The sequence below is a fragment of the Cynara cardunculus genome (assembly GCF_001531365.2).
Source record: "Cynara cardunculus var. scolymus isolate 2C chromosome LG 16, CcrdV1, whole genome shotgun sequence".
NCBI lineage: Eukaryota > Viridiplantae > Streptophyta > Magnoliopsida > Asterales > Asteraceae > Cynara > Cynara cardunculus.
The window spans coordinates 13,367,475-13,392,001 of record NC_037543.1 but is presented as its reverse complement, the minus strand read 5'-3'; the positions used below and the strand labels follow the sequence as shown (position 1 = coordinate 13,392,001).

At 34.7% G+C, this 24,527-nt stretch overlaps 1 protein-coding gene across 1 annotated transcript; it reads left to right on the top strand.

The window, feature by feature from the left end:
- The first annotated feature begins 1,480 nt into the window (after window positions 1-1,480).
- LOC112529883 (NADH dehydrogenase [ubiquinone] iron-sulfur protein 7, mitochondrial) lies at window positions 1,481-5,849 on the top strand. The gene is made up of 2 exons (XM_025141310.1): window positions 1,481-1,999; window positions 5,318-5,849. Exons 1-2 carry the CDS (start codon window positions 1,596-1,598, stop codon window positions 5,550-5,552), a joined length of 639 nt encoding a protein of 212 aa, XP_024997078.1. The 5' UTR covers window positions 1,481-1,595; the 3' UTR covers window positions 5,553-5,849.
- The last annotated feature ends 18,678 nt before the right edge of the window (window positions 5,850-24,527 follow it).

Sequence of the window (24,527 nt, the reverse complement as noted above, 5' to 3'; positions counted from 1 at the left end):
TTTTATGGATGTTAACTTAAAAAGATTCTACAGTATTAGTTGATGTTCATGCAAGTTTGTTTAAACATCCACAGTTTTATAAATAAATGAATATATATATATATATATATATGACTTTTTAGGCGACATTAAAGTCACATACAAGTTCGCATGGTGAATGCTTACTGTGTAGGATTCTCAGCTTCGCCATGTTCACACGATAAAGTTAAAAACATCCGGTAAACGCTTACCTTGAAAGTGTTTGGTGAATGGCCCTTTAGAGTATTGGGAATCAGAGTAGATCACATTTCTGGTTTGGAGCAAGTCTCTTGGCCCAAGTCATGTCCAAATAAATCACGGTTCCACGAATGAATATACATAATTGGAGAGAGAATGTGAATATGAATTAAATAAATTTAAAATAAATAAAAATCTAATGTATCTTAATTTCATTGGTGGAACAAGAAGTCAGGAATGGAACTTGTGATTTTGGGATAAGTAAATTTATCCAGGTTCGACATTCCTGACAAGACCCAATTTTTGTAAATCCTAGGTATTCCGATCTACAAAAACGTGGTTATTTACCGTCTTATCCATATGTCCAGTTGGTAACAGGTTTGAAAATAGGGTCAGTCTACACCTGAAAGTTCCTTAACGAGTCCTATTGATCCTTTGTATGATAAGATTTTCTATCCAAATATGATGTCTTTTAACTAAGTGTGTCCGCAGTTCGTATGGACAATTTGACCCCACAAACCAAACCGCAATGGCGGTTTAAAAAAATTTCCAAAATCGAACAAACGGACCAAACCGAATCACATAAAGACGGTATGGTCTGATCGGTTTAAGCATCTTGGCTCTATTATGACCTTTAAATTAAAAAATCATAACATCACTCTGCAAAATTACTTTTTTGCCAATATAACATTGCTAAAAATATTATACTGAATTATAAAAGAAACATTTATCTCTAAAATAAATAAATAAATATTAAGCAAATTGAACAAGTTCACAAACAATAGTTGAAATTTTAGACAAATATAGAGCAAATCAAATGACGATTTAAAATTTTGGAATTTGACTTTTGATGGATTTGGGTGTTTTGCTGGTTTAAAGAACACGGAGAATTGCTAAGTAAAAACTAAAACCTTAATGAAAACAGGAAATCAAACGTAATTAATATATGTGTCTTTTGGCTGTTGGTTCGGTCCAAATCGTTCAAAGAAATATTCAAACTGTATGCTAGACAGACTGGACTAAACAATTTAGCTATTTTTCAGATCGGACTAGACAACTGAACCGCTCAAATCATTAAAAATGATTTGTTTAAACTTGTAATGGCCCTACTTTTAACGTGGCGTAACAAAATACTAATAACCATTTATTGGGAAGAATTTGATTTATGATATCGGTTTAAACACGAAGACACCGGAATCATCGATCATTTCAAGCCCAACATTAATTGGCAACTCCAAACAGTTGGGGGAAATTGACCCGACCCGGTTCAAACTAAGCAAGCCACGCCCCTCTTCTTCTTCTTCTTCCCCAGAAAACAATACCCTTCACCTCAAACCCTCTTTCTCTCTCTACGCTGCGAGATTCTCTTTAGGGTTCCGATGGCTCTCCTCGCCAGACAATCGCACCGCCTCGCTCTGCTGGCGTCTTCCCAAAGAGCCACCGCATCGATCCATACCACCCAGCCGGCGTTAGCTGAAGGCTTCTCCTCACCGGCGCCGTACTCTCGACCAGGTCCTCCTTCGACGGCTTCCGCAGAAGGTTTATCTAAGACGGCGGAGTTCGTGATTTCGAAGGTCGACGATCTGATGAACTGGGCACGTCGCGGATCTATTTGGCCTATGACTTTCGGTCTCGCTTGCTGCGCCGTCGAGATGATGCACACTGGTGCTGCTAGGTATGATTTGGATAGGTTTGGGATCATTTTCAGGCCTAGCCCTAGGCAGTCTGATTGTATGATTGTTGCTGGCACTCTCACCAACAAGATGGCCCCCGCTCTTCGCAAGTACGCCCTTTTCTACCTCTCATATGTATATGTATGTGTGTGTGTATATATATATTTAACAATGAACTAGCATACTCAAGACTGTAATTCGTAATTTGATGATTATTTTTGTATGCAAATTATTTGCAAATAGAAATCCGAGCTTCTGTGCTGTAAATTTTTGTTTTGGATTCTAGGGTTTCATGACTGTGTACTGTATGATTGGTTATACTTGTGGAGGCCTTTCCTTTTTCTAATTTAAGATGGCAACCACAAACTAATAACAAAACAACTGATGCCAATGCTGGCACCCACAACCACATTGTTCAAGAGGTTTGATAGGAAACTGGTGGACCAAAAGGCCACTGGGAGCTAGTGCGAAACGTTTGATTGGTAGGTTTTTTGTTATGCTGCTTGAATCCTTTGTTTTGGTTTTCTAAATTGATGAGTATCTTACTATGATCAACGATGCATCAAGGAATATAGTCGCCACGTTCTTAGTTGGGTGTTTTCCATTTGTGGTAGTTGCATCAATAGATAGTATTTTTCCCAACACACGGGCTGCCCAAGCACAATAGCTAAGTTCTTATCCTCTTACATCATTCATATTCCATAGTATCTTTATAGAAAAGGCCTGGAAGAGTGATGTTGAATTGTTGATGTGAAAATTTATATGATAGATGCTAAATAGTGGAGATTTTTTATGCTGATATGGGGCCCAATGATTAGACTCTTACTTTACTTGATATTGTAGCATTGAACTTGTGGTTTTATATGAAGTTAAGGGGCTGTTTGGCAGTTGCTGAATGATTTAGTGCAGAATAGTTAAGAGGTCAGAATGGCTAAGAGGGTCAGAATGGTTAAGTACTGAATGAAATATGGTTGTTTGGTAAATGTTTTCTGAATGATAACAAATTACCATTTTAACCCTCAATAATATTAAATAATTTAAATTAAATTATAAATAACAAAAATCATATATGTATATACATTCCAGTTTCATCGCCCCCTTCATCTCCTACCATCTCTCCTTCCCTCCGTCGCCGCTGCTCAGGCCTTCCCCTCTGTCTCCGCCGCTCAGGCCTTCCCCTCCGTCGCCGCCGCTCAGGCCTTCCGCCTCTGCCATCCCTCTCCGTCGCCAACTTCGATCGACTGTTCCGGTGACCAACAAGAGAGGGGTGCAGGGTTCTATGATTTGATTTTTGGGTTCTATGATTTGAGACGGAGATGGAGACGGTGCAGGTGGCCGGAGATGGAGACGGTGAAGGCGGAGATGGAAGGCGACGTGAACTCGTGGAAGGCGACGTGAACTCTGGATGGAGACGGTGAAGGCGACGCTGGAAGAGAGGGGTGGGAGGGGTAAAGATGGAACAAATGATGTCTCAATGGTTGAGTGAAGCACCAGGTGCAAAATGGTTAAGAGGTGTTTGTAACCATTAAGAGGTTGTTTTTTTTTTTTTGCCAAACACACGCAACCTCTGACCGATTCAGCGATTGGCTCTTAATGTAACCATTAAGAGCCTACCAAACAGCCCCTAATATGTTATTGAAAAATCTTGAACTTCATTCATACAAGACTAATCTTGATTTTGGGAGATCCTTTATCTTCTTTTCTTGGGTATGTGTACTACTGTCATTTCTTCTTTGGACATTTTAATACAAAATGAATATATCCGGTTAATATGGTATTAATAGGAGCTAGTTGTTCAGGGTTGAAGTGTGTGTTATTCACTTGTCTGAAAAAACTGCTGTCAGATTGATCGACTTTTTAGGGTATGGAGTTGTAGAACTTGAAGCCATTTCTACGCATCATATGCTTGGTCTCAGTTTTAGACTATTGAATGGGCTTAAATAGATACGTTGGGTGTGGTCATACATTATATCATTGCTGTTCGAAGGGGTAGACTTACGTACATTTAGCAACATGTGTGCTTTTACATTTTGTCCTCGTGTCATTCTGATTTAATGCTCTTGTGGTTGTGGCATATATTTTACCTGGTGGGTTGCATACTTTTCTCTTAGACAAGACAGTTGAGCACTAATCTTTTAAATGTTATTTGTATAAATTGACTAGGAATTTCCATTAGGTTATGTTGGGTGTTGTTTTACCTTGTTATGCTTGTCGGAAGTCATATAGGTATTGTGGCCTTAAGCTATTGAACCTTGGTATTTCTAAATGGTTCCTGCTAGTTAATTGTCATTGTACTTGCTACTTTTGTTTTGGTAATCGTGGGTGTCCGGACCAGTCACGCACTTTGACTAATTCATGAGGCCCTCAAGTTAACACCTAGACATACCCTCCAGCGGCCCTGAAGGGACTTGAACTGGTCCCTCTGGGGAGCAAACCTAAGGCCTTACCTGTTAAGCTGTCCCTCAGGCTTACTTCCTATCTTGTGGTAGTCTCGATTTTTTTCCTCTCAATAGCACTGTTATCTCTTAGGACAGTCTGTTAGTTTTTTCATAATGGGACCTAAGGGCTAGGCTTAATTACTTTTATTTGAAGAACTGTGTTATTATTGAGTTAAGCTCAAGATACATATTATAGATTCTGATATTAATGAAAGGTAAGCTCTTCCTGATGACTATAGAATCAATTGATTGAAATATAAGATTATCTGATGTAAACAAGTAGCATGAATGTTACTTTCTTCATCCCATAGGCATCTAAAGTAAATTTTTTAAAATCATCCCGTAGAATTCCTGCAACCTGTACCTACCAGTTTGGCTCAAATGGCTGTTTTCTCTTTCGCTGTTGCTTTTGCTTTATTCTCGAGCAATGTAGTAGGATTTTTGTAGCAGAAAGCACCATGATAGATGAATAGTTGATTAAAGAGAGCTCCATAATTGTTATCAACCATTTGTGAAGCTCATATAAAAGCGTTTCTAATAGGCTAAAGGAAGAGCCACAGTTTTTTTGAAAATAATTTCAATAAGCTAAAGGAACAGCGTCTCTATCTCTTGAGACAGAGACATAGGTAAGGTCTACCTACATCCTACCCATAACCCACCACAGACCCTACAGCCAGTGGGATATAATGGGTCTGTTTTGTTTGGTTTGGTTTTCACTGTTATTGTGGTGATTATGTGGATCTTGTTTGCTATTTTTTTTAGCATATAATATTTATAATATACGGCAAATTAAACTCACACAACCTCCTTACCTTTGGTGAGGCTTGAGCTCTTGGCCTCTAAGAAGGTTAGGTTACTTGATACCATTGGTCCAACAACCATTTGGTTTGTTTGCTATTTGCTGACATCCTACCTCTCCCAGACCCTACCTCCAGCCTCCGGGTCTAATATAATGGGTAAAGCGAAGTGATTGGGTGATTATTGGTGCAGGGTGTATGACCAGATGCCGGAGCCAAGGTGGGTGATTTCGATGGGAAGTTGTGCAAACGGAGGTGGATACTACCATTACTCATACTCGGTTGTTCGGGGTTGTGATAGGATTGTGCCAGTGGACATTTACGTTCCAGGTTGCCCACCAACAGCCGAGGCTCTCTTATATGGACTTCTCCAGTTGCAGAAGAAGATCAACAGGCGTAAGGACTTCCTTCACTGGTGGACCAAGTGAGACAAATACTCTGCTTTTTGCAATATGCTTTTATTGAATAAGTTGTGTATTCGTTCTTCCTTCTTGCTTATGTAGGAAGAGCGATTCTGTGATTCTTCTATCAACGGTTTTTGTATGCTTTTTTATATTGTTGTTTTGTGTTAAGATGGGGATTGAATAAGACACCCATAAATGCATGCTTTGTGTAGAAAAATGTGTTGTTGATACTCTTAATTTCTTAATTTAGTGCTTAATTTGGGTTATAATGCTGGAGTCTTGGAAGAGAAGATGCAGCATTGTATCTTGAATTATGTTCCTCATGTTCATTGTGTGGTTTGAAGCATGGTTTGTATGGTATGTGGGCAGAGTATTTGATTTTTATGATGGGAAGATACTGATGTTTGTATGTAAAGCATCTTTTCTGAACTCAATGACATACGGTCTAAGGGGTCATTTACGACCTACCAGGTGAGCATGATAAGGACAGGGTAAGAGACGCTTACCAACAATCCGTTTTTTATGATCGAGAATATTACTCAATAATGCAAGTGAAGGTAGTGACTCTTGTTTGTAAGTGCGTAAGCATTCGATAAACGGCCTCTAAGTTCAATTTTGAGACTTAAGGGTCTACTAGCTGAAAATAGGTACGCTTATTGGGTAAGAATCTGATAAAATAAGTAGAGTATAAATGTATCTTACCCAGTAAATGTCAACCGGGTAAAAGTCGCACATTCATTTACTGAGTAAGATTCTGAGTTAGCAAAGTGGCACGATAGGATTAAGATCTTTGGTTAACAAACTGACATGGTCAAATTGTTGATAAAACCATCATGTCTTACCGTGTAAGCGTATGTTACTGGTATGAGACAATAAGTGATTAGTTATGCGATAAGTGGTTGATAAGGTAAATGACAATGTAAAATCATCTTAAAGAACTTGTTTAATATTAAATGAAAAAGTAAGAGGTATGAATTGGAAAAAAAAAAAAAAAGAATGGGAAGAACCCTTGGAGCTCTTTGAATCACTACTTAACTTATGGTTGTTAAACATGTACCTATAATAAATATAAGATGGCCTCGGTTTGACTCGAATATGATTTAAAGATTAAAACCAATTCAATCATGGAAAAACTTGACTCGAATATGAAACAAAGCCCAAGTTCTTTTTTATATCATTCCAACTAAACATGGCCAAATCAGATAACATGTCTCTTTATGGTCAGTCATAGTGCTGAAAAACATAACTGGTTATGACGATCATGATCTCACTTTGCCAATTAAAAAATTTGTGCATCATGATTGGTATAACTAGTTACTTGAGTACTCCTTTTTTTTTTTTTTATACTTTCAAACTTCTTTATTATATATATATATATATATATATATATATATATATATATATATATATATACCCCATTGGGTTTCGGTGAGAATTCCCACTTTTTGGCAAAACCCATTAAGAACACTTGGGTTTTGGTGAGAACTCCCACTTTTTTTTGAACCGATAAGCAACCCTCAATTGCTCATGTTTTTGTGAAGGTTAGGCACTTCGGTCTTTTGTTTTTCCATATCTGGCATGTCAAGATTGAGTTTTTGAAAGTATGTTAACATGTTCCCGGTAATATATGTCAACTTATGTTAATATGTTAACATATTATATTTCTATAAATTACAAACACACATTAAAAAAATGTTCTATACTTTGATCAAATAAAATTCTATTTATTTGATTACAAGTATAAACAAAAAAGAAGAAAATGTAGACTTCGAAGACTCGTCAAGTTATTTAAGACCATATAAGATGTGAAAGTTGTTTAAACTTTCAAAAGGTCGTCCACTAAAAATCATCAGTTGTTTGTATATCGGAACGATCGTAAAAGCCTCACCAGATCTAATTCTTCTTCACCCTATGTTGGTTGAGTCCCAATATATTGGGTTCCTTATTTTCTTGACTATCTCGTCATTAATATAGGTAAGTTTATTCTCAAGTGATTGGATGTGTTGTATTCAGTTGTAGCTATCCAAGTAATCCTTGAGGCAAACACAAGCCACTTTTGACTCTGGTGTTAGTCGCATCCTTCTTCTGAAATCACTTGCCACTAAAATAGCGTGCCAGCTTGAACAGTTAGTAAATCTTGTGTAAAAGCAGAGAGAATTGAAAATTGACCACCCTTTTCTTCTACCATGCCAAGACATCAAGGTGATCAAGATAATCACAGGATCCATATAAATACCTAATACAAAGGGTAAAAGGACAAAAGCATTGGCCAATGAGAAGTTGGCATGCAACAACCTAAAAGTTTAAAAACTAGTATAGTAGTTCGGTCCCTAAGGCCCGGTTACATGATTGGTTATCGAAGGCCTAATCTCTTATTCAAATACCGTAATTGTTAGTCCTTACTGGTTACACTTTGGGTCAGATTGGTTGGGCTTTACTCACAATTAACCTTAATTGATCCGATACAAATGGTCGGTTAGGTTTCCTATGCTAATTCTAAGCCGACAAACTCAGCTTGTTGCCTACACGGTATCCATGCAAATGATCTTAACCCAGTTGACGTACAAAGCCAAAGGAGGAGATCCTTTTTCTTCCCCGAAATGCTAGATATGGTATCCAACTATTTGGATGGATGAGAGAAAGAACAGCTTGTAAAATATATAGAGAGAAAGAATTGATCTAGATATTGCAACCAAGCTTGTCATTGTCTCACAATGGCTCTATATTTATGTAAGTATAATGATGGTTCTTATAATAAACTAGTATTATAAGTACCATGTCTGGAATAGTGGTACATGCTTCTATAAGATCTCATATCTTCTAAAGCATGCTTATCCTTTTTACACATACATAATTAATAAGTCACTACCTGTCAATCCTATCCTATCCTATCGCATGTTTGTCAAACAAGCTAGCTTTGATCTAGGTATATTTAATTAGATTAAATATCACAAAATCAAATATAATAATTAAACACTTTAATTATTTATTTTTCTTATTCAAATATACTTTTTATGCATGTGACTTATTGAGACTTTATCATGTTGGCAATAATTATAAATCGTATTTATAATTATAAACAAAGATATACATCTAACAATAAATCATCAATACCCAAATGATGAAGTTTGGTGATTCAACTAATCAACAAACCGTGTGATCGTTATAATTTATAAGTATAAGTATTTATGTCCCTTTGTCCTCGATATCCAGATTGAATACGAGACATTGATATGTCATCCTCGTTATGTCTAATCTTTAGTTTCTCGATTTTGGAATTAAGACAAATATTAATGTTAGTCCTGATTTTAGTGTTAAAAGCGTGAAAAGGAAAACTTGAACGTAAAGTAGGAAATTCACTATTCCTTGTATTTCCCTATAAAAATATGAGTTACTGAAAATTTGAAAATCACTATTTCTTGAAAACATTTCATCTCCAAGTACCCCCATTATTTCAATCCTTGTAAGATGGATGGCTATAATGACTATGATTCTATGTTCATGTTGTTCTTCATATTGATTTATAGTCCTTTCATTTCTAAATTGTTTTGATCTAAATTGCTTCCATTTTACATATTTTGTTTTGATTATTGATTTAATATGAGATATGGATTTCAATAATTGATACCATAGCAAATTGATTATTCATATCAAATCAATCGAATTTGCCAATTTTATCTCATTGAATCCAGTTTATTTCATCTCAATTTCTAGATCTGTGTTATTCATCGTTTTTATACTCTATTTTCTAATTGTTTTAAAGAATTACATTCGAATCTGTATTTGAATATGTTTATATTCAAGTTCAATTTTTATTTTACTCATATTCGATTCAATAAGTATATTTTCATCAGATCGATAATGAGAATGATAGTTGTGGAAGAAAAATCAAAGATAAATAAAATTGATTATGCATAAAGGTGTTCGATAAATTGCTTACGAGAGATTTTGTTTCTTGAAATGACTAGTTGTGTACCCGCGAATGCGGCGGGAGCCATGAATTTTAACGATTTTGAAGTTCTACTGGTTTTATAAGATACGATTTAACGATGATATAAGTTACATTTGGTCTTTACATATTGATACAATTTGAATAAATAAGAGTTATGGTTCCAATTACAGACTATCGATGAAAAAAATTGTATGACAGTTTAAAATCAATATATTTAAACGACTCCACAAATGTGTTCGATTTACATCAAGAACAAATAACCAAAAAACTTGAGTTTTAAGATAAACACTCAATACTAATAAAGAAAACTACAAATTTAACATATCATAAGCCATGAAAAAACCAAAAAAGATRAGTTTTAGAATGAAATTTCAAYTGYTTACCCTCTTTCTTGTCCAGAAACTCAGATTAAGGTTGAATTACTACATGTATATATATATATATATATATATMYAWTWMMATAWWAMYYMAGAACATATTATATAGTGCAATTTGGACAATATAACACCAAAATATATAGTATATATATATATATATATATATATATACACTATAGAGGAGCGATCAAATGAAAACTACTCCAATTTGTAAAAACCGTAAAAACTACTCTCATCCATCGTTAATCTTATGAATTTTTTTCATGAAATTGTTAATCTTGTGAAATTGTTTCATATAATACTTTTTTTGATGAAGTTGTTTCATATGTGGTTATGAAATTGTTTCATATACTACTTAATGAAATTTTAATGAAACTGTTTCATGTATTTCTCTAAAATTAAAATAATGAAGATGATAACATCCATGATTAACACCCTACACAATAAAAATTGTTAATCAACCTCTCATAATTACAAAAAAATGAACAAAATGAAAAATTATGATTGGTTGAATGAGGTTTTCACGGTTTTTACAAATTGAGTGATTTTTATTTGAACTCACCCCTATATATATATATAAATATAAAAATATAAATCATAAATATTAAAAATATTTTTTCACAGTATATATAATATATAATAATATAATTAAGTTAAAAATTATTCAATATTGGACTCATTTCGAAGGTATTAAAGAGACGATTATAATGGTGCAACTTGTTAAAATAAAAATGTATTTTTTAAACATGTTTTAATTGATATACGATTATGTATATTAATTCGATAAAAGTTTAAAATGAAACATTTAAAAGTAAATGACGTAAAGTAAATTAATTAATTAATTATAGGGGTATAAAGTATAAATTTAAAATTATAATTTAAAAAAAATCGCTTGTGAGAGGGTGAGTGCATGTGAGGAGAAGAGAGGGTGAAAAAGTGAAAAAGTGTATAAATGGTATCTTGGTCATTTAGTATTTTAAGACTTTATAACTTTTGTTAAATTTGCTTTATAAGATATTATAAATATGATAAAGAATCATTTTCAATGTCAAGAACCAATGTTTTAAAATTAACACTTTGAGTGTGATTTGGTAGTGCTTAACGTGATTCAATTTTGTGGTGATTAATGAAAATTAGGATGATGACAAATTTGTGATGTTGTGCTAGATCATTCATATCTCACTAATCACATCACCAATTGAGGTGATTCAAATGTCCCTGGATAGATAATAAACAGATCTACAAGTTTCATGTTTTGAGTTTTTTGAGATTTGAATTGTAGAAGGGTCAGATGTATCGTTGAAAAGGAATGTAATGTGCTGAGGCAATATTGTTATAAATCGAGTCAGATCTGCTACTTGATAGAAGGTCCATAGCCTGATTAGCCTCTGATATGAGGGCCTAGAGCCTCTAATATTAAGGCCCATAGAATCTGAAGGTTCATTTAACCATAAGCTAACACATTGAATAAAAAAGTTGCTAGACAGATCTAGGCGACTGTGGTACATCGATCATATCTTATTCGTCCAAGCTTCAAAGAGGGTGAATTTAGATTCTCTGAACAGATAACAGACCAAGATACACTTTTTATGTTTTGAGTTTTTGAAAAATCAAGAGGTATCATGGTCTAATCTAGTGTCGAAGTTGGTGTAATGTTGCTTGATAGTAACCTTGTTTTCTTATTTGAGTTTCAAAGACTAGAGGAGCTAATATTTCATTTATAAAGGTATTTATGTGCTCTGGAAAATCTTATCAGAGATAAGGCTACCTCTAGACAAGCCAATCAAAGATTGCACATAGACAAGAAGGTGGATATGAAGCTGAAACGTATTAACGCATAAGGTGTTGACAAATTTGTGCAACTTTGGCATTTTTACTATATATCACTCTTCCGAGTACCAATAAATGTGACATCAAGTTCTATGGAAAGCTAACACACTAATATACAGTGTTTATGTTTTGAGCTTTCCCAAACTCCATATCTGTCATGGTCAAAAGTATCATAGAAGTCAATGAAATGATGCTAGACAGTAGCCTTCTTTGTTGTTAAAAGCTTTTTCTGGAAATGATGGGTGGTATTATGGCTTGCACTAAGGGCCTATTTGGTAGGGAATTAATGAGCTTAATGAAAGCTTCAGCTTATTCGCTCAGCTATCTAAGGGTGTTTGGTACTAGCTTAATCAAATAGATAGTGACTTAATCGCTAAGCTTGAGGGAGGAAGCTTTATCGAAGCAAACATTTTATTTCCACCTCTATCCTGCCCAAAAGAACTCGCTAAGCTCTAAATTCTCTAAAAAAGAACATCTTTGCTTCTCTGAAAAAACGCTCTGTTTCTGAAAGCCTTCGCCATCCTCCAGTTTCCTCTTGCAATCGAAGCTGCTCTGTCGGCGATTCCAAAAATGCTCCTCGTCGACGATTTCAGATTTGTGTTCCTTCTCTCCATTGAGGTAAACTTTCTTCAGATCTTTGCTTCTTCATATGAGGCTTCATGTTAGTTTGTTCTTCATATGAGTTTTTTCATATGGTTTGTGGATGGTGAAGAAATCAAAGGTTAGCAGGTGTCGATGGATGAAGAAAGAAACCGAAGAAGTTGCATATGTTACTGATTCTTGATGTCTATTTATAATCGGTAAGTGAAGATGGATGGTCCCACATTTTTTTTTGCTCCATTAACAACACATCAACAATATTTTTCTTCATGGTTCTCTTGCTCTGCTTTTGTTTTATTGAAGGAGCTAATGCAATTAAATAGGAGAGTTGCTTGTAGACCATGTGCTTTGGCAATCAAATATTGCGAGTTGAAGGAGAAACAACAGAGTGGAGGTGAAGCTAATAAAGTGTTTGATGAATGCCTTGAAGAATTGTGATTACTTGGATTGATGATACAATTGATTTTGGATTTTAGTTTTTTGGTTTTGGGTAGTTGATCTTTCTTTGCTTTTGAAATAACTTGATTCAATTGGTTCTACTTGACGTCTTCACCTATAGGTATTATTAGTTCAATTGCTCAAGTTGTGTACAAATATTGGTTCATTTGGCATAGTGGTTGAGGTCTAAGAGGATGTTGATAAAGTTTTGATATTCTAAAAGCTGTTTAATTTGATAGTTTTATTGTTTAGAATCACCATTCAGCATATTTATCAAACTGTTATGTTAGTATGTGCTTATAACAATGAGAGGTAAAATAGTCATTTATGACATTCAGACCATTTATTCAGCACAACAAGCGAACAACAACATATCTCAATCAATACAAACAGATAAATCCATACAGTCAATTTTATCCATACAAGACTTAATGAAAAATCAACCAAACAGTCCCTAAGAAACATTTACCTTCAGAATGTATTGCTTAACGCTCACATCAATATATTTTTGGAGTTCAAAATGGTCACAGCTTCAGTTCATTTCAGTTCTGGACCCATTCTTCATTAGAAAATGTTTCAGAACAACTTAGGATACCTGTCCAATTTCTAATGAATCGAGATAACCGTTTGTTCCGGTATAAATAGTTAGTATACTACAGCCCCAGGTGGCGAAGAGCCGACATCGAGGTGCCAAACCTTCCCGTCAATGTGAGCTCTTGGGGAAGATCAACCCGTTATCCCTAGAGTAACTTTTATTCGTTGAGCGACGGTCCGTGACCCCTGGATGCCGAAGGCATCCTTGGGGTAATCTCGTAGTTTTACCGGTCTGTCTATCTCCAATAATTAATTCTCCACAAGAATCCTTAGTTAGAATTAGAATGGGATTCCAACTCAGCACCTTTTGAGTGAGATTTTGAGAAGAGTTGCAGATTTAAGATATGTAGATTTTTCTAGGACTTACCCCAGAATTAATATAGGATTAAATCTTTCTGAATTTGACAATCTTTTTAAAGAGTAACTACTTACCAAACTTCTATGATGAAAGATTTATATAATCTTTCTGGAACAGATTTAAGATATGTAGATTTTTCTGGAATTTACCCCAAAATCAATTATCTTCAAAGATCAACTCCTCAGGAGATCAAACATTGGTACGATTTTGGTGCCATAAATTCTATATATCTAACTACTCCTGATTTCCCTGAAATTTCAGAATTACCTCACTGGATAATGATGGGTGTTAGAGATTGTTATCTTAATAACCCAACAATTACTCCAAAAGATATACTGGTTCTAAAAATTTATCTGCAGGACCAGACTTTTTTGAAGAAAATAGATATCCAACTTATCATTTTGTTCAATTAGCAAAATCTGAAGCTTTTTCAATTTCGATAACTAATAAAAAAGCAAAATTTCAAAAGTTTTGTGAAAATGATATCCATTATAGAAGGGCTTTGGGCATCCGGATCATCCTACAGGGAATGGAAGCCAGCTTTAAAAGAGAATTTCGCACATATGACGGAAATAAGATATATTCATCAGTAATGATCTCTCCAGCAAAATCAACACCTAAAGCTGCTGAGAATTATCTGAGAACAAAAATAGATTTATTAGATAAAGGGATCATAAAGTCAAGTCCTCAATCCCAATTCAATATATGTCAATTCAGAGGACATAACCGAGGCAGATATCCGTCATGCTCTCTGAATAAGGAGAAAGAGACAAATGAAGATACATGTGTTAACCTAGCATCTGATAATCAGATAAGTTAGACACATGGGACCCACCCCATGTGTAAAAATCGTGACTATGGAAATAGATAAAAAAATCCCTTCCCAAGGGATCTCCATAAACAACCAATGAAGAAAAAGAAGGAGGCACTCCCATGTGAAGATTGAAGACTACAAGTTACCAAGAAGATGATACAAGTTACAAGGGGGAGGAGATAAGAAGAAAAAGATGTATATGTAGATAGGAGAGAAAAGGGAGGAGGCAATCCTACCCTAAGCCGTTGTAATTTTTCCTTTTTTCATGTACTTTGCTACCATGAAATAAAAAATCTCCATAATTTTCTTATAATTTTCTAAGCCATATACAATTGTGATTATTTTTGTTTTACATAGAAAAACCTTCCAACAAAAATCCATATTAGTTTTCTATATACCTAACGTAGGAAAAGAAACTAGGTTGCGCTGGATATTGCTGAAGGAGCCATAGAGAAGTTACCTGTTACAACAGCAGGTTGGGGCTGGAATGCATGTTAAAAGTCTCATGGCATGACGCGGTGATATTTCGGTTAAAGAAGAAGACAGGTGTGGAAGCATGTTGGACCATTTATTTTATGTAATTCTTAAATAAATTCAATTGTTTAATGTTTTTGAAATTGTAAGGAAAACTTTTTTAAACAACTTTAAATACATTTGATATTATAACAAATGGTTTTAACAATTGTTATAACAATAACAATGACTGATAATATTTTAGATTACCTTCATCGAGATTTTGCAGATTTTATTATTTTTCGATTAGAAAATATCGTTACAGATTTTATAGTAGATATTATTTCGTTTAATTTAGTAGATTGGTTGGGTTTTTCCATGGACCCCTCTGAAATTGATATCAGAGCCACCCGGTTTTTCGTTGAGGGAGGCGAAATAGAGAGATTAATAGATTATAGGCATACTATGTTTATGCCGACATATTTAGAACACCAACAAGATTTTTATCTTCAAGCTCTTTATGAGAATAACTATATAATTACTGATAATTATGATGATTTTGAAAACGATTTCGAAAATGATTTTGAAAATTATATCTCTGATGAAGATTTTACATATGATCGATATGAGTTTACAAACTCAAATTATATAGTAAATGATTCAGATTGGGGATATAATTCACCTTGATGGATAAGAATAATTTTATTCATTTAAAAGAAGATGATCACCCTTTAAAAATAGATAAAGATTTAATAGAAATACAAAAAACTATTATTTTTATGGAGAAAAGATACTTTTAGAATTAAATAAATTAGAGACTTTAATAGAGTCAAATAGTCAAAATAAAAAAGTTAATCATTTCAATAATAAAGATCAAATGATACAACAATTACTTAGCATGAAAATACCGAAAGGATACGGTGGAAATTATAAAAATAATGAAATCTGATTCAGAATTAGAAAGTGAAACACAATCAGATAGATAATTTAATAACACAAATAGGAGATATGGATATTAATGACAATTTCATAAATATAAAACCAGAGACAAAACAAGAAAATTGGATACCTAGTGTTAATGATACTCCCGACACTAGCAATCAGATACCTATAAGAAGAGAAATTAATAGACTCACTCAAGGATATGCAACAATAATGAACACGATAAGGAAAAAAGAAAATTATAAACCTTATGAAAGTATGAAAAATGAACCGATTAATCCATTTGGAATATATTTAGATTTGGATTGCGTTAGTAATACAGAAGAGGCAATTGATAAATGGGAAACAACTTTTAGAACAGCAATTTCAGTAAACAAAATGGATATTAATACTATAAGAGGATATTTAGAAAGAACATTATTAAATAGTTAAGATATTAGCAAAATTTAGATCCAACGGTTAAAGAAATCATATTTGGAACCGATAATGAAGCATCAAATATAATAACAAGATATGTAGAAAGAAATATTTTAAAAGATTCCAATACTATTAAAAAATATTCTACAGCCTTGTTAAGATTACAATTATGTGATATGTGTGAAATTGATAGATATATATGTGTCATTCAAGATTATTATTACCATATATATAATCAAGTGTCTGATACATATGCTTATCTGCCATTATTTTTTGCTAAGATACCTTATCCATGGGGACAAAAACTGATAAATACATATGATCCAGGATTTAGAGACACTTTAGAAAAACGGATAACACACATTAGAGATAAACTAAGTGAATGGTGTGGAGATGCTATTTTAGCTAAAATGACAAAAGGATTAAAAAAAAGAAAAATATCTTTATGTTGTAATAGACCAAAAATACCCTTAATGATATGATGTGATAGTTCTTATTATTATGGAAAGATAAAAAAGAAATATAAAAAGAGAAGTTAATATAAAAAGAGATTTTTTAAAAAGAGAAAGACAAAATATTACAAGAAAAAAGGATATAATAGAACATATAAGCTTACATTTAAAAGAAAACAAAAACCAAAAGAATGTCGATGTTATTATTGCAAAGAGATAGGACATTATGTTAATAAATGTCCCAAAAAATTTAATAAAAATGCTAAGAAATTTTAAATAGATGAAGATATTGAAAAAATGATAAATGATGGAGATTTTATTCAAATTAATGATTTTCAAGACATAGATTCTAATGAAAGTATATTTCTATTAACTGATACATAATATACTTCTTCCGAAAATGAATAGATTGGAAATTTCTTCTGCAAGTTCTTCTAACCCAGTAATCGATTTTCAAGATGAACAAAGAGGAGAATATAGACAGGAAATATTGATAGATAAGAAAAGGTTGAAACAAATACAACGTGAACACTTTTCATTATCTAATTATTCTGGATTTAAAATAAATACATTAGAAAGGTTAGGGATAAAACCCAGAAATCACCATTTATTTTATGGATTAAACATCCAAGAAAGGACATTAGATATACATATGACTTGTAATAAAGTAATGATACTTTTATTGTCCAAAAAAGACATACAAAATAAACTAAGTAAAATAAAACTTGATTTTAGAGATACATTAGGAAGGGTACACATAGGAGCAATACAAATAATTATAAAATCTACCTTCAAAGAAGGAATAAATTCTCCTATTGAACTAGCCATAATGGATAATAGAATCAAAAATAGAGAAGAAACATGTTTAGGTATATTAAAAGAAAATTTACAATATGGAAAATTAAAATTCAATATTTATCCAAGAATTTCCTATCATATACAAGATAAAGACTTTGATAAAACTTTAAGTTTATTACAAGATTTTAAAAGAATAGATTTTTTCAAACAACAAAACAGACCATATTCGATAACTTATGCTATCTCCTATGATATATCTAATACTCATTATTCAGATTGTTTTAGTATAAAAATGACAATAGATTTTCCTTTATTATTTAATGAAGTATATCAAGTGCAGGTACCTAACTTGCCAAAAATAGAAGAAATCGATTCTAGACCTATGAATTTAGATCTTCAAGATAAACCTTTGTTAACATCTTATTCTGTTAACCCTAGGTTATCTTTTCTCAAATACAGGGGTAAGTAGTTACTCTTTAAAAAGATTGTCAAATTCAGAAAGATTTAATCCTATATTGATATCCCGAGAGGATAATATAAAAAACTATAAACTTATAGGTGAATATTTTGATGGAACAAAGTTTTCTCCTATAAATATACTAATTGATACAAGAGCCAATGAAAACTACATAAATGACAAATTGTGTAAACAATTACAAAAACACAAACTAGATGAACCCCATCAATATACAAATTTTAATGGAGAACTTCATGAAATAAGTGAAGCAATAGAGACAGTACTCAGATTTGGACAGGAAATAATCCCTTTAAGATTATTAATAGAAAAATAAAATGAAAACAATATATTAGAAATTATGTTAGGATTAACCTTTTTAGAAAATGTTAAACCTTATCAGATAACCTCTTATGGGTTAAAAATAACATATAATGGGAAAATGATATATATACCAAAATGACGAGTCCTTACAGTATATATATTCCTGTAGGAATTACTTATAAAGATTATAAGGCATAATACTTTGCTGCTTATATAGACTGTGGTGCAGGGATATGTATATGTAAACCAGATTGTTATCCTAAAGAATATCATCAAGATTTAAGACTTCATAGAGGAAGAGGAATATTCAAAGATATCGTAAGTTTAGATAGAGGAATACCGAAACCAATAATATTAATAGGAGCATTTATAATTAAATGCCCTCCTTTTTACTTTCATGATACAGGTTCATATATCCTATTGGGTAATAACTTTAGCTTCAAGGGATTCAGTGTTGAGAGGAACATTGTAGGAAGCTTCAGGTTGTCCATAGTGAGAGAACATCATGTTTTCTAATTCATCCTCATCATTTAAGATGAGTCTTGAATTAGCTGATTGAGATTCGTCAAAGGTGACATGAATAGATTCTTCTATCGTCTGTCTTCATTTGTTGAATACTCTGAAGGCTTTGGATACTGAAGAATATCCAAGAAAGATTTTGTCATCAGCTTTGGGATTGAACTTTCCAAGTTAGTCGCGATTGTTGAGAATGAAACAAGTACAACCAAATATATGAAGAAAGTACCAGGAGGTCCCATGTTCAAATCAAAGGAGGAAAAAAATCCTCTTGTGGCCACAGAGTTTCAAATGCGGTGACTCCGGGCTATCTGCAAAGCAGGTGGTCACCTTGGGATTAGTTGGTTCGCATAGCGGGTTGGATATCTAGGTTAATCAAAAAAAATATATGAAGAAAACTTATAGAAGGATTTCCTCCATGAAAAAGTTCATAGGCTGTCTTCTTGAATCTTTTCACGATCAGCGATCGATTTTGAGTGAAACAAGCGGTGCTGACAGCTTCAGCCCAGAATTGAGTAGGGAGATGGGATTCGCTAAGCATTGATTGATCAGCCTCAATAATTGTTCGATTTCTTCTTTCAGCGACTCCATTTTGCTGAGGAGTCCTCACTGAAGAAAAGTTGTGAGAGATTCCCTTGTTCTCAAAGAAGTTATCCATAATACTGTTTTTGAATTCAGTGCCATAGTCACTTCTAATAGTGCGTACCTTGATGTTGTTGAGTACTTCTATTTTCTTGATGAACGAAATAATTTCTTCAGGTGCTTCATCTTTGGATCTAAGGAAGAAGACCCAAGTGTACCTGGCATACTCATCAACAATGACAAGTGTAAACCTCTTTCCAGCTATGGATCTCACGTTGACTGGACCAAAGAGATCCATATGCAATAGCTGAAGAGATGCAGTCACTGAAGAGATTTGCTTAGACTTAAAGCTAGCTCTTGTGTGTTTTCCTTTTTCACATGCTGAGCAAAGAGATTCATTTGCAAAAGAATGTTGAGGAAGACCAGTGACAAGATCATTTCTTGACAGCTCGCTGAATGTCTTGAAGTTGAGATGAGAAAGTCGTTTGTGCCATAGCTTGTTAATGTCTGATGAGGCTTTAGAGAAGAAGCAGTTGTTCTCAGTGAGAGAGGAATTCATATTGATGATATATATATTCTCTAGGCGAAAACCGGTTAAGGCAACCTTATCATCTTTGTCAAGAACGTGACATGAATTCTTCAAGAATTTTACTGTGTAGTCTTTATCACACAGTTGACTGATGCTAAGAAGATTGTGCTTCAGTCCTTCAACATATGCAACGCGTTTGAACGTTGTTACACCATTGGTTAATATACCAAAACCTTTAGTATATCCTTTTCCGTTTCCACCAAAGGTTACGGAAGGTCCTCTTTCTTCCTTGAAATGAATTAGCAAGGATTTGTCTCTAGTCATATGTCTTGAACATCCGCTATCAAAATACCATATACCTTTGACGTCCTGCACAAAGAAACAATTTAAGAATGTTATTGGTACCTAACTATTGGGGTCCAGCGTTGTTAGAGGCATCATCCACTGGTGCTGAAGAATCAGTATCAGCAGATGGCATCACTAAACCTGAAGAGGTTTGAGAGGAAAAAGGAACATCCTCTGTCACTACTAAAGTAGTTTCAGTGGAAGTCTTCACTGAGCCTGAAGAAAAGGCTTCACAGGTGGGAATTACAACGTCTGATGCTGAAGACTTGTCAGCAGGAGTTGTCTTTGCTGAGCCTGAAGAAGAGGCTCCAGCGGTTTGCTTCACTTTGGTTGCTTTTGCAGCTTTAGTGGATGATTTTGCCTTGGTTTATTTCTCAGCCTTGGCTACTTTCTTGCCCTTAGCTGGTGAACCAGCCTTGGCGGCAGAAGGACACTTGTTGGCAATATGTGTTTTTTCACCACAGTGTTTGCACTTCCTAAATCTGAAGGTAGCTTTAGGGCTAGGAAATATCATATTAGAAGAGGGACCAGTTCCAAGGATTCCCTTCTCATTGGTTCTAGGAGGAACCTTTGAGGCTTTGGATTCATTTGATGAAAAGTTCACCTTGAGCTGAGACTCGGATTTCTGAGAGGGTTCAGATTTCCTAGTCCCTGAAGAAGAAGATTTACAAGCTGAAGGAATAGACCTTGATCTATTGGACTTGTTAGACTTCTTAGAAAGAGGTGTTGTGACAACGGATTTACCTTTGTCTTTGCAACTAGAACTCGAAGGAGTTCCTTCAAGATGACTCTCAGTAGAAGAAGACTGAGAGGAAGAAGTGTTAGGAATGGAAGAGACGAAGGTGCCAAACTTGAGCATCGACCTGTCTGTAACACGTTCTTCCTGATCATAGGAGAATCCTAGACCAATCGTTATCTTGGCGGGGATCTGAGCGTTGATGATCTCAGAGGCTTTGAGAGAAGCTTTGCACCACCCTTTAATGGTAGCCTTCTCAGCCTTAAGTTCAGCGATTGCTCGCTCACGCTCAGCGATAGTCTTTTCGCGTTCAACGGTGATGGCTTGGTTTACAATGACCTAATCCTTAAGATTTTCCTCGACAAAGGTCAGCTCTTTGATCTTAGAATGGAAAATCTTCAACTGTTCTTGAAAATCAAGATTAAGCATTTTTGCTTTAGATTTACCATTGAGGGCATTGTAAAGATTCACCATCAATGTATCTAGTGCCGATAGACTAGAGGAAGAAGAGGGTTCATTCAGGATACATACCTGAGTAGTAGAAGAGGTAGATGGCTCAGAAGAAGTAGATGCCCCTGAAGACTCTTCATTTGCATCTTTGGCCATCAAGAAAAGATAGGCTGTATCTTCCTCATCAGAGGATGATTCATCGGATGAATCAGCCCAATCATACTCTTCAACGATAAGACCTTTTGCCTTTCGCTGGTTGTTCTTCACCTTCCTGTACTTCTCCTTTAGTTTTAAGTACTTTTCATCCTTGGTCCTGAAGGAGGATGGGGTTTTGGAAGATGGCGTCGCAACTTTCTTTGATATGCATTCACCTGCAAAATGTCCAGGGCGGTGACAATTGTAGCAGACTGTTGAGGCCTTGTCTATTCTTTCAGACTTTGGCTTTTCCTTAATGGTCAGCAAGGGAGATCTGCGGTAGTTGCTTTTGCTGGCGAATCTCCTAAAATATTTAGTTAAAAGCGCCAGAGATTCATCAAAATCTGATAGATCAGATTCTGGAATATCCTCAGAGTTAGAAGAATCTATCTCTGTAATAACCACAGGAGGAAGAGAAGAAGTAAAAGAAGTAGAAGGGGTTTCAGCTGAAGTAGCTTCAGAGATCAAAACTAAATGAGAGCTTTTCATTTCTCTGGAATCTTTGACTAGATTCCTCTTCAGTTGACGAGATTGCTCATGATTAAGCAAAATCCCGTAGAGAGTAGAGAGAGAAAGAGAGGACATGTCATTGGACATCTTAAGATACATAGAAAAGGTGTCAGACTCAGGAAGACATTCCAGAAACTTAGTTAAGTTTCAGAGTTGGAATATTCCCTGCCTACAGCCCTTAGATCAATAAGGAGACAATTAAAACGTTGATGTACTTCAGACAGCGTTTCAGTCTTTCCACAGAGAAAGCTTTCGTACTGCCTTACTAAATTGATCTTTCTAGTTTCTTGAACCTGAGAGGTTGCATCATATTGAACACAAAGTGTGTCCCACATGGATTTAGAATTCTTGACCTTCATCACAGAGTGATAAATCTCGTCAGGAAGAGACATAGCTATTATAGACCTAGCACGAGTGTCTATAGATATTTTCTTCTTGTCTTCATCACTCCACTGATGAGGGAGCTTCAGAATCTGTCGTTCAGGAATCGCAGCAGTCGTAGCTGTTGCTGGAACAGCCGAAGAAATAGCAAATGGTACATATGGTCCATTTTCTATATAATGTGGAATTTTAGGATCCACACCTTCCAAAAAGAGGGACATCCGGTTCTTCCATAGACTGAAGTTGCCACGGACGAACCGAAGAGGTTTGGMAAGAGAGCCATTGTCTTTTGTGTGTGTGTGTGTGTTTGTGATTTGCAAAGCCATTTGAAAGCAGTAAAGTTATCTAGAGAAGAAGATAAAATAATGCAGAAAAACAACTGAACGACTTAAAAAAGATAGAACACTGCTCTAATACCATTTGTTGGTCCCTTGAGGGTCTACAAGATAAGTATAACAGTTTGTAGAAGGGGGGATGAATACAAACACAATATTTTCAAATTTAAAATGTATATTGATAAGAAAAGATCAATACAAATTTTACAAGACTGTTTGTGGAAAGATAAGGTAAGAAAACCTATCTAAACAATCTTTGGTTACACACAGAATTTTAGCAAATGAGAAAAGAAATGCTGTAAAGAAAAGTTCTTTTACTTAAGCTCTAGAATGCTTAAAGTAAGAATTAGGTTAAGAGAGAGTGTTGCGCGCACTCTGTATGGAGAAGAAACACTTCTATTTGTACCCAATGCATTAAATGTTCATTTAATGCGATATGATAGGGTTAGAGTGCGTGCCAAGCCTTAAGAGGAAGGCTTGTCCTTTGCTACAGTGAATAGTACAAAAAGCCTATTCATGAGCAGACATCATTATCTAAAGTTGGTGGGTAATAAAGTCAACTAGTCGGCTCCGTACCGTACTAACATTTAAAAGTATGGGTTTGTCCTTCGTGTGCATAAGGATAAGACAACAACAATCGTGCTTAGCAAGCTTCCTTTGATCGCTGAATGCTGGAATAACCTGGAGGTCTCTTCAGCATTCGCTGAGGCTTGAGCAGTCTTCACACATATGTAGACAGGCTTGTAATCACTGAGTACCGCTTCAGATCACGTACTCGCCAGTCTCTAATCTTTAGTTTCAGTCTTCGACTTTGGCTGAAGGTTCTTTGGTGTGAGTGCTGTCTTCTTGAAGTATCGCTGTCTCTGATTGAATTACAATACATGTTCTTCGGCGATCACTGAACAAGCTCAGTGATGACCGCTGAACAAGCTCAGTGATGACCGCTGGAACTGAAAAGACAGAAACATTAATACAACATATAAGTGAAAAGGGGTTATCATCAAATCACTGAAAAGATGATGAACACGATATTTACTATTCGATTAAGTGGAAAGATTTTGGAATTTGATTGAATAGTTTGATGTTTGTTGGTTTTATAATTGCTTCTTGTACTAAAAGCGTTGATGATTTGATTGTTCTTGCTTTGTTCATCAATTTGATGGTTCTTCTATGACCTATGATGACTAATGGCATTTTTTATTGATCTTTCAATGTGCACTCTGTTGGGTTACGGGATCTCAAGCACAGCGGAAAATAAAACCGTAACCCTCCAAGGACCCATACGAACCGGAATAAATCGGGTGTTTCGATATTATACCTCACAGTTAGCAAAACTTTGATCACAGCAACAAACAAAGCTTGATGCCTCCACGGTATCCACGCAAACAATCCAAATCCTTTGCCTTCTCGTGATGCTAGTCACGGTTTCAGAACTTAGAAAGAAAAGGGAGCATATTGTTGTAGGTGGTTTTAAGAAAGAAAAATGCAAGACCAAAAACTCTCATGCATAACAAAATGTCATACATTTTATATGGACATGGGATGCATAGCCTAACCATCACCATACCTCCACCATGCCTCCACCATGCTTGAGTGTAAGACCTTCCATGCACCATC

Excerpts from the sequence above, each read along its gene's own strand:
- LOC112529883 (XM_025141310.1), top strand. The coding sequence starts at position 1,596 with ATGGCTCTCCTCGCCAGACAATCGCACCGCCTCGCTCTGCTGGCGTCT. Across the intron at positions 2,000-5,317 it reads ATGGCCCCCGCTCTTCGCAA|GGTGTATGACCAGATGCCGG; the intron begins GTACGCCCTTTT and ends TTATTGGTGCAG.